The sequence below is a fragment of the Hemitrygon akajei genome, chromosome 19 (assembly GCF_048418815.1).
Source record: "Hemitrygon akajei chromosome 19, sHemAka1.3, whole genome shotgun sequence".
Lineage (NCBI taxonomy): Eukaryota > Metazoa > Chordata > Chondrichthyes > Myliobatiformes > Dasyatidae > Hemitrygon > Hemitrygon akajei.
This window is the reverse complement of record NC_133142.1, coordinates 53,060,980-53,077,815: the sequence shown is the minus strand read 5'-3', so window position 1 is coordinate 53,077,815 and position 16,836 is coordinate 53,060,980. Positions and strand designations below refer to the sequence as shown.

At 43.1% G+C, this 16,836-nt stretch overlaps 1 protein-coding gene across 5 annotated transcripts in view; it reads right to left on the bottom strand.

The window, feature by feature from the left end:
• The window catches only part of thumpd3 (THUMP domain containing 3), a 43,603-nt gene extending 32,208 nt beyond the window's left edge, over positions 1-11,395 (bottom strand). For 2 of the 5 annotated variants that reach the window (XM_073072510.1, XM_073072516.1), the window contains exons 1-3: positions 11,337-11,395; positions 9,995-10,271; positions 5,516-5,593 (exon numbers count right to left, since the gene is read on the bottom strand). In XM_073072510.1, coding sequence (XP_072928611.1) covers positions 5,516-5,593; positions 9,995-10,261 — 345 coding nt within the window. In that variant the 5' untranslated portion in view covers positions 10,262-10,271; positions 11,337-11,395. Of the gene's footprint in view, positions 1-5,515; positions 5,594-9,994; positions 10,272-11,155; positions 11,263-11,318 lie in introns of those variants that run through there. The other 3 variants (XM_073072513.1, XM_073072514.1, XM_073072515.1) reach the window with 3 other exon arrangements.
• Between the last annotated feature and the right edge of the window lie 5,441 nt (positions 11,396-16,836).

The following is a 16,836-nucleotide window of genomic DNA, read 5'->3' as shown; positions in this document are numbered from 1 at the left end:
GACAGAGGAATTGTGAGAAGGGGATAGCATTTTTGCAAGAGACAGGGTGGGAAGAGGAATATTCCAGGTAGCTGTGAGAGTCTGTAGGCTTATAGTAGATGTCAGTAGATAAGCCATCTCCAGAGATGGAGACAGAAAGATCAAGAAAGGGGAGGGAGGTGTCAGAAATGGACCAGGTAAATTTGAGGGCAGGGTGAAAGTTGGAGGCAAAGTTAATGAAGTCAACGAGCTCAGCATGCGTGCAGGAGGCAGCGCCAATGCAGTCGTCGATGTAGCGAAGGAAAATAGGGGGACACATACCCGTATAGGCTTGGAACATGAACTGTTCCACAAAGCCAAGAAAAAGGCAGGCACAACTGGGACCCATGGCTACACCTTTGGTTTGGAGGAAGTGGGAGGAGCCAAAGGAGGAGCCTACCCTTACACTTCCTCCCTCACCACCATTCAGGGCCCCAGACAGTCCTTCCAGGTGAGGTGACACTTCACCTGTGAGTCGGCTGGTGTGGTATACTGTGTCCGGCGCTCCTGGTGTGGTCTTTTATATATTGGTGAGACCCAATGCAGACTGGGAGACCGTTTTGCTGAACACCTACACTCTGTCCGCCAGAGAAAGCAGGATCTCCCAGTGGCCATACATTTTAATTCCACGTCTCATTCCCATTCTGATATGTCTATCCATGGCCTCCTCTACTGTCAAGATGAAGCCACACTCAGGTTGGAGGAACACCACCTTATATACCGGCTGGGTAGCCTCCAACCTGAGGGCATGAACATTGACTTCTCTAACTTCCGTTAATGCCCCTCCTCCCCTTCTTACCCCATCCCTGATATATTTAGCTCCCCCCCCCCCCTTTTTTCCCCTCTCTTTCTGCCCATCACTCTGCCTGTTCTCCATCTCCCTCTGGTGCTCCCCTCCCCCTTTCTTTCTCCCTAGGCCTCCCGTCCCATGATCCTTTCCCTTCTCTAGCTCTGTATCCTTTTTGCCAATCACCTTTCCAGCTCTCAGCTTCACCCCACCCCCTCCGGTCTTCTATCATTTCACATTTTCCCGTCCACCTCCTACTTTCAAATCTCTTACTATCTTTCCTTTCAGTTAGTCCTGACGAAGGGTCTCCTCCCGAAACGTCGACAGCACTTCTCTCTATAGATGCTGCCTGGCCTGCTGCGTTCCACCAGCATTTTGTGTGTGTTGCTTAAATTTCCAGCATCTGCAGATTTCCTCGTGTTTGCTTCCTTAGCTTTCATTGTTTTCTCCACCGTAAAAATTGGAATTATTAAAAAATCTCTCCCATTTCCTTTGGCTCCACACACAGATGGCCATGCTAATCTTTAAGGGGCACTGAAATAAATTCAGTTCAAATCAATGGTCTTACATCTCTCCTTACTGTGTTTCTGGATACCCTAACAGCTAAACTTACTTCCACTGGCTACCATATTATCCCTGATTTTTCATCAGCTACTCTACCTCTTGGGACCACACCCTCCATCACTCTAGTTTAAGCCTGACTAGGTAACATTTGCGTATGTCCCAGCCAGGATATGAGTCCTCCTCCAGTTCAGATGCAACCCATTTCTCTTGTATAGGTCATCACTACCCTAGATGAGAGCTTAATTATCCAAAAATTTGAATCCCTGCATCTTGCACCCGGTACTCAGCCATGCAATCAGCTTAGCTGTCTTACTAATTCTACCCTCACTAGCATGTGGCACTAGGAGTAATGCAGAGATCACGTCCTGCTTTTTAAGTTCTCACATAACTCCTTATATTCACTGTGCAGGACCTCATCCCTCATTCGACCTATGTTGTTGGTACCAACAGACATCTAACTGTTTACGCTTCCCCTTGAGTGTGTTCTGCAACTGTTCCAAGACTTCGGAATCTGAAGCAGGTTTAATATCACCTGTACATGTCATGAAATTTGTTGTTATGCTGCAGCAGTACACTGTAATATATAATAATAAAAAGCTGTAAATTACAGGGAAGAAGCCGTTCCAGAATCGTTGAGCGTGTGCCTTCAGGTTCCTGTACCTCCTCCCTGATGGTAGCAATGAGAAACGAGCATGTCCTGGTTGATGGGGATCCTTAATGATGGATGTCACCTTTTTGAGGCATTGCTCCTTGAAGATATCCAAGATGCTGGGGAGGCTAGTGGCCATGATAGAGCTGACTGAGGTTATAACTTTCTGCAGCTTATTTCAATCCCTTCTCCATACCAGATGGTGATGCAGCCAACTAGAATGCTCTCCACAGGACATCTGTAGAAACTCTTGCTTGGCTTTGGTGATATACTAAACCTCCTCAAACTCCTCATGAATTATAGCTATTGCCATGCCTTCTTTGTAACTGCATCTAGATGTTGGGCCTCGTTCCTCTTTCTGACACCCAGAAGGCAACACACCAACCAGGCATCTCTTCTGTAGGCACAAAATTTCCTGTCTGCCCACCTAACAATTAAGTCTCCTATAACTAGCACCCTGCCTAATGTTTCCCTTACCAGCTGAGCCGCAGAGCTGGTCAGAGTGCCTCTGACCAGGCAACAGCTGCTGTACTCAGAAAGGTTGTTCCCTCCTGCAGTATCCAGTATTTGCTTCTAAGGAGAATAGCCACAGGGTACTCTGCACCGTCTGTCTCTTCTCCTCACAAGTTCAAGTTTATTGTTATCCCTGTATACATACATACTACCAAAGTTTCTCTGGACTAAGGTGCACAACACAGTGCATGTAACACACACAATGCAAAGGTAATTGTACCATATATAAATTAACAAATAATAAAGTGCATCAATGACACAAGTTAAAAAGAAAACAGTATACACTACTGGCACTTCAAACTTGGTGAGACCTGGGTTGTGCAGGGAGTTTAGCAGCCTCACAGCCTGAGGGAAAAAGCTGTATCTCATCCTAACCGTCCTTATCCTAATGCTACAGTAGCTGCTGCCATATGTTAGGGGGTCAAAGAGATTGTTGGATGGATGGGAGGGATCATTGACAATGCAGCGCTACTGATAGATATCTTGGATGGGTGGAAGAGAGACCCCGATGATCCTCACAATTCTCTGAAGGGCCTGGGTGATCTGGGTGATCACCTGAATATATGCCGCTTGTAACTTAGGTGTTATCACCTTGCTACAACTCTTGTCTATGACGCTCTCAGCATGTTGGACGATCTTAAGTATGTCCAACTTCAGCTCCAGTTCTTTAATATGGCCAGACAGGAACACTTCCTACAAATGAGCACACTTCCTACAAGTGTAGTCCATTCCCTGCAGGAACAGCATGCCACTGACCTGGCTGATATCCCAGCGATACTTATTCTAAATAATAGTTCAAAGAGATCTTACCAGAGCTAACTTTTTTCCTTCCTCTGCCAAGCCTCCTCTCACCAAAGCCTCAGCTTCCCATTCTCACTATACTTACTCTCTCAACAGCTGTTTCACAATGACAGCTCTGCTTGACCCTATCTTCTTTTTATTGACTGCTGTTACTGACTATTAACTGACACTTCTTAAACTCTTGCTCCAAGTCCAAGTCAATTGTTAAAACAATTAATACTGGCAAAATATGAAATATAAAACAAACTATGAGCTAAGAGCTGACAAACTTTGTAATATTGATGCATGCACCCTTGTTTCTCATAGTGATAGAGCACAAAAACAGGTCCTGTGTACTCACCAGCTCCAAATCATTAAGCATGCATCTATTCTCAACTCACATTAGTCTTATTTTATTCTCCCCAAATTCCCATCAATTCTCCCCAGATTTTAACACAGTAGGAGCAAGGTTACAGTGGCTATTAATCTGCATATCTTGGAGATGAAGCAGGATACTAGAGCACCCTGAGGAAACTCATGCAATCATGGGGAGAATGTGCAAACTTCATGTAGAAGTCAGGATTGAACTCAGTAGATTCAAAGTAGTGGACTCAGTTCAATACATCAGAGGTACATCCCACCCCATCATTAATATCTATATGAGGCACTGCCTCAAGAAGTCAACATTCATCATCACTGGGATTTCCTCACCAGAAGCCCACGATCTGTGCGGATTGGAAATAACATCTCCTCCTTGCTGACAATCGTAATTGGCATACCTCAAACATGCATGCTTAGCCCACTGCTCTGCTCTCTCTACACCCACAACTGTGTGGCTAGTCACAGCTGAGACGTCATCTATAAATTTGCCAGTGACACAACCATTGTTGGCAGAACTTCAGACGGGGATAAGGAGGCGTACAGGAGTGAGACAAATCAGCTAGTTGAGTAGTGTCGCAAAAACAACCTTGCACTCAACGTCAGTAAGACCAAGGAAATGATTGTGGATTTCAGAAAGGAGAAGTATCGAGGACACACACATCAGGCCTCATAAGCAGTGGAAAGGGTGAGCAGTTTCAAGTTCCTGGTTGTCAACATCTCTAAAGATCTATCCTGGGGCCAACATACTGATGCAATTAAAAGAAAGCTTAACAGCAGCTCTATTACTTTAGGTGTTTGAAGAGACTTGGTATGTCACCAAAGACACTAGCAAATTTCTATAGATGTACTGTGGAGAGCATTCTAACCAGTTGCATCACTGCCTAGTATGGAGGGACCATTACACAGGATCTTAAAAAGCTCCAGAAAGTTCTTCCATGCACTAGCCTTCCCAGCATTGAAGACACCTTCAAAAGTTGATGCCTCAAAAAGGCGGCATCCATCATTAAGGACCTCCCCCACCCCATCATCTAGGACGTGCCCTCTTCTCAATTCTACCATTCAGGAGAAGATATGGGAGCCTGAAGGCACACACCCACCATTTCAGGAATAGCTTCTTCCCCTCTGCCATCAGATATCTGAATGGACAATGAACTCATGAACCCTCCTCTTTTGGCTCTACTTATATAATTTTTAATATAAACTTCTTATTGTAATTTATAGTTTATTTTTATTATTATATATTGTAATGTACTGCTGCCCCAAAACAATAATTTCACGACATATACTAGTGGTATTAAACCTGATTCTGATTCAAATATCCCCACCATCCATCTTCTCACAACTACCATCAGGGAGAAGGTACAAAATCCGTAAGTCTCACATCACCACCAGGTTCAGGGCTATTCCCTTAATCCATTTAGTTCTTGAACCAACCTGCGCAACCTTAATCACCACCTCATTATGGAAACACTATGACGACTTTGCATTAGAGTGGACATTTTTGTTCTAATTATATTCTTCCTTATATAATTTTATATATTTTATATTTTTCTCGTGAATATTGTGCACCTGATGCTACGTGCCTGTAATGCTGCTGCAAGTAAGTCTTTCACTGTACCTGTACATATATGTGCATATGATAATAAACTCAGTTTTGAACACAGGTTGCTGGAGCTTTGATGCAGCAGCTCTACAAGGTGAGCCACTCTACGAGGTAGCCATAGAGATGGAAGACGTGCGTGATTTCCAAACTCAAAGGTCCTGTTCTGTTTCTTTATTTTTTTATATGCTACATATTATTCACTATATTAGTAGGCACTTACCTTGGATTTGTTAAACTGGTACTGAGGAAACTCCTGGATAACAACAAATAAATTATCAACAGATCTCAAAAGATGAACCTGAAAGAGAAAGAATAGCAGATAAAGATTTTAATTTGTATAAATTAATATTTGAAAGTAATCAAATGTGAAAATAATTTGATTTCTCTCCCTGATGGTTTATTTGGTACACACTGCCCAGGGTGTGCCAGGAATAAATTAAATTGTGTTCCTAGAATACTTTTCCACTTATTAAAGATAACCATTATAACATTTCAAAAATTGGTTGAGAGGCATTTGAAACTTGACATGCAAAATGTATGCATTGAAATACCACAAAGATGTTGATTTATCAGGTGACTGGATAAAAGTCCTTGCCCTCAAATTATAAGAGAAATTTGTATTTTGAAGTATTTTTATAATTGTATTTGTTTCATTAATATAGAAATGGCAGCAGGCTGTCAGACATCAGAGGTGAACACTTAAGGTGAAATTGAGGCAGAAGTAGAAAAACAGCCATGATCGTGATAAAAAATGGAGTAGGATAAGAGGATCACATAACCTCTGCCTGCTTCTGTTTCTTACGTTATTCAACAGGGTTAAATATTAGCCTGGGCATCAGAAATAATATCTCTACTATTCTTTAAAATATTTTGTTTGCATTCATTGGTGAAGGCAGACTGGGCTTCAGTTTAAAATCTCACCTGACAACAGTCCCTCTGACAGTGGGACACTTGATAAGCACTGCACTGATATATCAGCTACAATTATTGAATCTATTGTTCTTCAAGTGCTATGGATGGTTAGAAGGTTGTCATAAGTTACAATGGAACATTGACAGGATGCAGAAATGGGCTAAGAAGTGGCAGATGGAATTCAATCTGGAAATATGTGAAGTGATATACTTTGGAAGGTTGAATTTGAATGCCGAGTACAGGACTAATGGCAGGATTCTTAGCAGGGTGGAGGAACTGAAGGATCTTGTGTTCCAAATCCACAGATCCCACAAAGGTACCATATAAATTATTAGCATTGATAAGAAGGTATATGGTGTGCTAGTCTTCATTAGTTAGAGGACTGAGTTCAACAGCTGTGAGGTAATATTGCAGTTCTATAAAAATCTGGTTAGATTACACTTGGAATATTGTGTTCAGTTCTGATTGCCTCATTATAGGCATGATGTGGAAGCTTTAGAGAGGGTGCAGAGGAGACGTACCAGGATGCTCTCTAGGTTGAAGCCTGTGAGTTGGCAGAAAGAAGATTGGCTAATATCTACACTGATTCTCCATATGCTTTTGGAGTTGTGCATAACTTTGGAAACTTACAGAGGCAAAGGGGGTTTCTTTGGCTGTAGGGACCCCAATCAAGAATGGTAAAATAGTACAAGAATTCATATAACTGCTGTCAGAGTATTAAAATGTAAAAGCGACTCTGAAACGACTACAATGGAAAGCTGTGGAAATGCATTCGTGGATGAAATTTCAAAAAGGGCAGCACGGAAAGGAGTAAAAGAAATAAAACAAATAAAAGAAGTACTGAGAACACATGCAGTGAGCCCAACAACTGGAATTATGGAAGCAAAGTTGAACTCTGTATCAATACAAGATATTCGAGAGATGTAAACTTGATGCTCTAACTGTATCGAATACAAGATATTTGAGAGATGTAAACTTGATGCTCTAACTGGGAAAAATGGTTCTCGATGGAGAATGGTGGGAGGTAAACGTGATGGATTATGGAGATACGGCACTAGTCATAGACTAGTAGCCCCAACCACGTTGCTCGTTACCTAGCACAGCAGATACACTCCCTTGGACACATGGAGTACAAGATGATCGACAGATTCTCCCAGTGGTGGTGTAACTCAAAAGTTCAGGTCACAAGCTCAACAAACATTTGAAAGATGCGTGACATGCCAAAAAAATGAATCCTGGAGCAGTGGAAAAGCTACAATTAAGTGCTCCTGCCCCATCTGGTCCATTTTTACACTTACTAGTGGACTATGTTTATTTACCAAAGTGCCAAGGATATACAGACACACTGATAATAGTGGGCACGCTATCAAGATAGATGGAAACTATTCCAGCAAGGAAAGCCACTGCCACATACACAGAAAAAACTCTGATAACGGACTATATTCTTAGATGGGGATTGCCATGTCACACCGACTCTGACCAAGGAACACATTTCATTGCGAGTGTTTGTCAGGAATTATGTCAACTGATGAACATTGAATAAATTTTTCATTGTCTACATCACCCAGAGTCATTAGGACAATTTGAACAACAGCTAAGTATCATGAGAAAGACATACCATGGCTGACGGCTCTTCCTATGGTCTCATGCAACTAAACCAAGTCCATTTAAGGTGGGATGTTACTGCCGGGGACCCCCAGTCTCAGAGAGGCTGATGTACACATTATGGCAGCAGACAGTTTAGTTAACTATTACATGCAATTAACCCAAGCTGTCTGGTCTGCTTCCCAACAGGTTTCTGCCACTTGGAGTGATCTAACAGAAGGATGATGCACCCTGATTCCTGATGAGTGGTCCTGATTAAGAAACCGCATAAGGACACTCAATGAGAAGATCCTTATCCTCTCGAAGGGCCGAATGGTCTACTTCTGCACCTATTGTCTATTGTCTATTGCTGTTAATTACCAACTCAGCGGAGAAAGTAGAAGTGAGTGAATACACACCAGCCATTGCAAGCAAGCTAAAGTGGTACCCAACACGGACAACGAGCACTGTGATTAACGTGCTATTAACTTCTTGACCCAGTGCCTACACTGCTGGGCTACAAACTAGCCAGAAGACTTCAAGCAAGTTGACAATTACTGGAATTATGAAGTTTATCCTGACATTATTTGTTGTTACAATGAGTACTAATATTCATACTAATATGCCTTATCATAATCTATATCATTTTTACCTAATCATTAGTAAAATAGTTCAAACTCAAGCAAGTTGCCTATATTCTGCATACATGCCATAATCCTATGAATACTTTGAAGAATATATACCCCTTGATATTTCATAACTGCGGTAGCTTTTGATTATTTTATACTTAGTGTAGAAACCACAAGTTTTCTGCCTCTGAATTTTCAGATGAAATGATTGTAAACATGTGATTTAGAATCAAGGGGAGGTGTTGTTTGATCTGTTTAATATTTATTTACTTTACAGTTCAGCAATTAATTATCTGTTTACATTTAAAGTAGATCTTACAGGCATTTAACTGTTTAATATGCTTCCTAGTGACCACAATATATACATTCAGCTGTTCAATTTGTCCCCTAGTAGGTATTTTGGTATGATTCTGGAAGCTTCTCTTGGGACTGCATTATTTGAATGGGGGTATCTCATTGGTTGACTCTTATCTATGAATTTGAATAGAATTTTCCTTATCTATGTAGTATAAAAGAGCTGACCACAAGGCTAGTGCTATCTTTGTTTTTAGACCCTTCCACTTTTCCTCCTTTAACTTGTAGACCTATATCACTATTCATTTTCAACTCTATGTTTAATAAAGCAAGCATGAAGCAACAGGTTTTGGGCCTCTGTCCTGATTTTTGAAAGAACCTTTGATAAAAACATCAAAATCTAACATGTCATCACAAAGAAGGCACAACAATGGCTCTACTTTGTTAGTATTTTGAGAAGATTTGGTATGTCACCAAAGACTCTTTCAAGTTTCTATGGATGTATGGTGAAGAGCATTCTGTCATCACAGTCGTGTATGTACTCTCCGGTGCATAGGATCACAAGAGGCAGCAAAGGATTATAGACTCAACCAGCTTCATCATGGGCTCAACCCTCTCTACTAACTGAGGTCGTCTTCAATTTCTGGTGCCTCAAGAAGAAGGCATCCATCACTACAGACCTCCATCATCTGGGATATGCTCTCTTCTCATTACTAGCATTAGCGAGAAGATACAGGAGCCTGAGGACCAATTCAAAGATTTAGGAACAGCTTCTTCCCCTCCACCATCAGATGAACCCATGATATTGTATTTCCTTTTGTTTCGCCTTTTTTGTAAATGTATTTTGATGTCTTTGCACTGTACTGCTGCCTCAAAGCAAGTTTCACATCATGTCAATGATAATAAACCTGACTCTGATTCTTCTGTAGCTGTAGTATGAGTAGTGCCTTAACATCCCTTATGCCAACTGCACAGCAAACAGAACATCAGAGTAACATTTCACAAGGGCCAACAATAATGATGTTTTCAATTTTTTAGCTTGGATTCAAACCATTAACTTGTTCAGAGATGCAAGAGGATTAGCATCTAAACTGCAGCCAGCTCGCACAAAAAAGTAACTGTCCAATGTGATTAGTGATCTATGTTAAACTAACAGAGCACTGGCTATGGGTGGTCCAATTATTTTCCAACCTTCTGGATTTGGACTCACAAAGAACCTAGTTTTAAGCTCTCAAATACTTTAAAAATGTACGGAATGGATACAAAATAATAAAGCTAACCTGAAAAAGATTATCTTTAGAAACCTCAAAATAGATTCTTCCTCGATCCTTGCTAATTCTGGACTCAGATCCTATTTTCTCTTGGACTTCATCGGCAGCTGTTTTCTCGAAGCCAGTAGGAACAGTCGCTCCAACAGTGACATAAGGCCCCTGCAAGCATCCAGGCTGCTTAATTGACACATCTTTGTTTCCACAAGGCCTTCCCTCCACTCCAGACACAGTCGCTGCTGTGTTTGGTCCATCAGCATCTCCGTGGGGTGCAGACATTGCTTTTATACTTAAAGGAAAAAGATAAGCATTTGTAGGATGGTTTTCACCACAGAATGTCCCAAAGCAAAACATAACCCAGTGCTAACGTTGGAAAGAAGGCAGCCAATTGTCACCTATCCAATTTACAAAATCAGTAAGATTATTTTTTTTTCAGGGGTGCTGATTAAGAGGTAACCAGGCTCTTCAAAAGTGTGCCATGGATCTTTTGCAAATATCTACTGACAAAAGGTTAATGTCTTCAGCAAAAGCCATCACCTCAAGCACAGCAGCGCTCCTACAGTATGACGCAGGCTGGAATTACATGCTTAATTCTCTAGAATGGTACTGAATACCAACTGTGAGGGTACAGGTGACAAACACCAAGAATCAGACTAATTCTGTAGAAGTGATTCTTAGATAGAATAGACACTTGAAGGATTTTTGTACCATTCCACAAATTTCTTTCATTAACATCTGGTGATCCTTTGACTCCCCTCCCAGGTGGTGCACTTTGTGCCCTGTTGCTACAGGTCAAGATTATTAAATTAGTTATCACACTACGGACAGATGAATTAAAAACACTTGCACTTTAGTGCTTTCCAGTAATGTCAGTTAGACAGAACTGGGATGCAGACCTTCCAAGAACGGGGTCAGGAAATCAGCTCATGCCTGTGACCTATGTTACGCTGGTCCTGCTGCCATAGCTGAACCCAGATACTACTCCCAGTGACTAGTCTATAGGCTGAGCGCATGCTGAGCACCCAGTGCTTGATGTGACATGCAGTATAACCCTGTATACTTCCTCCAGTGATATCTGAACCAACGAGTATCTACAAATCTGTAGCCGAGATTCCCCCCCCCCCCCCCAACTTTCCGTGACCGAGGTAGATTACTCCCCAAGCATTCCCCTACCCAGGACTGAGGTCACATCTGGTGATGACTGGGATCAGATCTAAACATCACCCCAACCTACCCAATGAGTGAGACGATACCTGGCCCTACATAACCCACCGTCACTGGCTCCCCATACCCTAACTCCCTCCCACCCCTTGGACAGCTGATGCGAAACACGGACCCACTCCGATGCCCTCACCCGCTCCGGTTGCCAGGTTCCCCAGCACTTCCGGTGCCTGTTCCTCCGATCACCGGAAATGCCGGTTATGGAAGTGCGCATGCGCAGCTGGGTTGCGCGGCGGAAACGCGTTGGGGTGGGAGGGGGAGACTTTGATGGTTTCCCGCTCTGGTGTGCTTACGGAGCGGGGAGAGAGGAAAGGAGAGGTGTGGGAGGGGGTTGGTGATGGATCCTTGTCCTGGGGTAGAGGAGAGAGCGAGAAGGTAGGAGGTAGACGGACCTCTGGCCTCTGTGGGGATGAGAAATCGATGCCTCCCGCCTGTGTGGGACGGTGGGAGAAGGTTCCTCCTACTGTATGTGTGGTGTGTGTTTAGGGGGGAGCGAGCTGGATCCCTCCCGCCTGTGTGGGACGGTGGGAAAAGGTTCCTCCTACTGTATGTGTGGTGTGTGTTTAGGGGGAGGGAGCTGGATCCCTCCCGCCTGTGTGGGACGGCGGGAGAAGGTTCCTCCTACTGTATGTGTGGTGTGTGTTTAGGGGTAGGGAGCTGGATCCCTCCCGCCTGTGTGGGACGGTGGGAGAAGGTTCCTCCTACTGTATGTGTGGTGTGTGTTTAGGGGGGAGGGAGCTGGATCCCTCCCGCCTGTGTGGGACGGTGGGAAAAGGTTCCTCCTACTGTATGTGTGGTGTGTGTTTAGGGGGGAGGGAGCTGGATCCCTCCCGCCTGTGTGGGACGGTGGGAAAAGGATCCTCCTACTGTATGTGTGGTGTGTGTTTAGGGGGAAGGAGCTGGATCCCTCCCGCCTGTGTGGGACGGTGGGAGAAGGTTCCTCCTACTGTATGTGTGGTGTGTGTTTAGGGGGGAGGGAGCTGGATCCCTCCCGCCTGTGTGGGATGGCGGGAGAAGGTTCCTCCTACTGTATGTGTGGTGTGTGTTTAGGGGGGTCGGGGAGTGGTTCGGAGTGAGACTTCTTTGCGTGTGGGGAGATGGTGGAAACCATTGCCTCCCCTGTGTGTGTTAGAGGAGTGGTTAAATACCGTGGATACAAGAACAGGTGAGAGCCTGGACATTCATTGTTTACATTACGCATTGCGGGTTATATGTAAAAGTATGTAAATGGCATATGTCATTACTAGACCACCTCGTGTGTGTGCCTCACTTGAAATTAAAATGAAACTAAGACGTGTTATTCTGGTCTCTGTATTTTTGTTTAAAATTAATGTTTTGGAGTTACAAAACAACAGTGGCAATGAGGTAGTTTTTAAACAAACCCAGGATGAATACCTATCTGTTTCAGGTGCAGTGGTTTGGTCGGAGCAGTTCAGCTGCTGCAGCCAATATAAGCTTTGCTGATATCGTGGAAGTATTGCAGGAATATTTAGCAACGAAGTCATCGTTGACTGCGTAATGTTTTGGGTTTCATAAGGATTCAAAAGGAAGGATTAAAGAAGTTGTATGAGTATTGCCAATTCAAAAATAGGCTTAATGATACACTTACAAGAAAGCATTAAAAATGGCTCCTAACTGAAGCACAGCTTACATTAAAGAGAACAGTTGAAATTGCTGTATCAATGGAGACAGCAGACAGGCACAATTGAGTTGCAGTCAGGAATGAAAGTGAGTGTGAGCAAAATTGCAATGTCTAAGCAGGAACCAGCCTGGCTGAATGAATTGTGTTACTGTTGTGGCAGAGTTTCACATACACCAAGCCATTGCAGGTTTAAAGGCGAAACTTGCAGAAAATACAACAAAGTCAGACACATACAAAGAGCATGTCAGGCTGACAAAAATAAATGGACTGCACAAGGAAGAGAAAAAGATAAATAGTCAAGTTGCAGTTTCAGAAAGAGTACTTATCAGCATGCTGTTGATGAAAAATCTGATAATGATGAGAGTGACGCAGGACTGGGTAGCCTTGAGATTTATAGTGTGAAAACTAACTAGACGAGCAATATGGCTTGCACCAGAAGTGTTCCCAATAGCCTTGCACACTGTCGATGTGTTGAGAAGCTTCTTCTCAAGGACTAGTGTACCAGAACATTTTATTAGTGACAATGGACCACAGTTTGTTGCATAACAGTTTCAATCATTCCTGAAAACGTATGGACATCTGCTCTGTACTACCTAGCTACGGCTTGGCAGAGAGGTTTGTCCAGAGTCTAAGGAACACACTGGGAGTAATATCAGTAGAACACAGTACGCTGATACTGCTCACCAATTTCCCTTGCATATCGCAAAGCAGCACACATTACAATCAATGACTCACCAGCTATGCTGCTCCTGAGTTGCCCCTTGCATTCACACTTGGATCTCCTCAAACCCAGTCTCAGAAGTGAGTACGCAGGACAAACAGCTGAGACAAATTGAAGGCTCCTCAAACAAGGAGGTTTGATGTTTCACTCCTGGACAAGCAGTCCTGGCAAGGGACTGCAGATGTGATCAAAAGTGGGTACTCTGAGAGATTAAGGACAGAACTGGACTACTCTCCTACACAGTGGAGATCGCATTTGATATCACCTGGAGACGACACATCGATCAGTTGAGGAGAGCAGAGGGAATAGAGAAGAGAGGTGGTCAGCTGTCAGTGCCACTTTCTGCAGTCCCAGAGTCAACTCCTACAACTACCACAGAAGAGGTCCCAGAACCTGAGATTGTTTCACAACCACAATTCTCACCTGCTAAGCAGAGTGACTCCCACCCCCTTGTCAGGAAAGACGTTACCCACAAGAGTAAGGAAACCTCCATACGTCAGTACACTGCCACCTCATGTGTGTATGCCTCGTTTAAAGTAAAAATGAAACTAAGACACAGTATTCCCAACTCCATGTTTTTGCTTTCAATTATTTTCATGTTTTAGAGTTAGAAAACATAACATGTATTGCAAATTCTGAGCCAAGACCCTCAGTCTTGGCTATTGCAGTCATTCATTTGGAGACAAGCACCTAGTATTCCTCCAGCTGAGACATTACTGCTCTTGTTTCTTTAGTGGGAGCTGAGGACCCTGTTCCCTCAGAATGAGCAAAAGATCCCTATCCAGTAGAAATGTGTGAGATCTCTGTATCCATCAGTTCAGCCTGGGGTTGAGGTCTCTGCGCCCGTTTGAATGTGCTAAGAGCCTCAGTAGAGATCCCTTGTTCCTTCCTGTCAGAGCCAGCAATGCTATGTACCTGATCAGGCATGTTTCACGAGCATACAAGCAGTTCCAATTTTTCCCCTCCTCCATTCAGTCTGAGGTTGCCTGGCACAGGCTGCTTTCCCTATCTCAAATCTTGCCAAGCGTGATTCTTGCTGTGTTAATCTCGAGAGAGAGCACTGCCGACATTTTCCACCTGGCTGGGTCTCATGAGTAACTTATTGATACCGTTGCTTCCCAGCTGGTGTCACGAGCTGGTCTATAGCCAGAGAAACTAACTGATTACTCTTACCTTACCTCAGGTATCTGGACCAAATATATCCCAGACCAGCCAGAGAATGAATAGAACTCTCATCTTAAAGCAATAAAAATAAATCACATCCAACAGCTGATCAAGAGGAAGGATAAGCCATTTTATTTGATTTTAGCTTATCTGCCCAGAGGATCCAATCGTGCTCTATTATCACTGACATCATCAGAAAAAATAAAGAGAATAAGGATAGCTCTGTAAGACTGACATGAAACAGTATTAATGATAGCCTTAGTAACATTGAGATCTATCTTAGGGGGCTCAGTTCTGTTGAAGTATCCAATCAGGAAGGATAGTTTCACGTGCCCACCTTGGAGTTTTATAATGTTTTTATGATTTGCACATGAGCCTTTTTACAAAATAATACACTTTAATTTTAAGACAAAGTGGGATTATATAAGAGGGAGTCTTTAATGGTAAGCATACACATGGAGGTGGGAATAATTTGTACGCAGTGACAGGCAGACTTGCATTGAGCTTACAGTAGATATTCTGGGGCTCTGTGGACAAACAGCCCTCTAAGGGCCTAAACGTTGTTTGACAGCTCACATGGTTGAGCAGGTCCATGGCAAAGGGTGAACTACATAACCTGCCACTGAGCAAACTGAAGTCTGAAAGATGTTGATCAGCAAGCTTTCATTCACCGATTATAGTGTTCTTACAGCTCACTATAAGAAGTAAGGGATCACCTTTAACAGATTGTCAGAGATTTGCTTTCACAACCAGAATAAAGCAAGCAGCTACATTAGGACAAACAGAGGAAAATCTGCAGATGCTGGAAATCCAAGCAACACATGCAAAATTTTGGAGGAACTCAGCAGGTCATGCAGCATCTATAGAAAACAGTACAGTTGATGTTTCGGTCTGAGACCCTTTGGCAGGACCTAATGAAGGGTCTTGGCTCGAAACGTTGACTATACTCTTCTATAGATGCTGCCTGGCCTGCTGTGTTCCTCCAGCATTTTGTGTGCATTGCTACATTAGGACAACATCTTCCACAAGGTTCACTTATGGTTCCATTTAGGTCTCCCCTTTCAACATTTGACATCTGCATCTTCCATGCCTTTAAAAATGCAGTTCAGAAGAACTGAGGAAAGCTCAGACCTTCAGAAGAAAACAGTAAAAGTAGTTTAAAAGTGATGGAACTTTGGTTCCAGAGGACAAAGAACTCCATTAGATTCTTAAACCAACCTGCACGTTCCAAATCCTACCTCAGCAATGCAACACTATGACCCCACCTCCTGCATTACCATGGAAGTTTTGTTTTGCACTAATGTCTTGTTCTGCACAGTTTTGTTTTCCTTGGCTTGTATAAGTTACATGTAATTAACATATAACTTACTTTCTGTGTTGTCTGAATCGAATCTGTGACGCTGCTGAGAGCAATTTTTCCATTTTACTGTATCTCACCATACTTGTGCATAGGTTAGTAAACTCTACAGCATAGAACAACTCCAAGCTTGCTGTCAACACCAAGCATGTTAGCGTATAAAGCTCTTCTACATCATGGGACAATGTGGATACCTATGAGGAAAGGGTAAATATTTTCTACCTGCACAGGTCACACCAGGATGTTCAGCATCAAATGGCAGGACTCAGTTCTTCAAAGAGAAAATTTATTAAGAGTGCCAGCCATACTGAAACATTCCAGTGGATTGGTATTGAAACATTTTGGAATGTGATCCACCTTTCTTTTGGAAGAAAGGGTATAACCATGCAGACACCACACCAGTGTCTCCATTTCTGCAGAAGGCTAAGGAAATCCAGCATGTCCCCATTGACTCTCACTGAGTTTTACAGATGCAATATGGAATGCATCATATTAGGATGTATTAGAGCTTGGTATGGAAACTCCTCTGCCCAGGACTGTGAGAAATTGCAGAGAGTTCTGTATTCAACTCAGTCCATCATGAAAACCGGCCTTCCTTCCACAGACTCTCTTTACACTTCTTACTGCCTCAGAAAAGCAGCCAGCATACCAAAGACCACCTCCACTCCTATCCTGGAGCTTCTATCTTCCCTCCATTCCATTGGTTAGAAGATCCAAAAACAGGAAAACACACACTACCTAGCTTGACA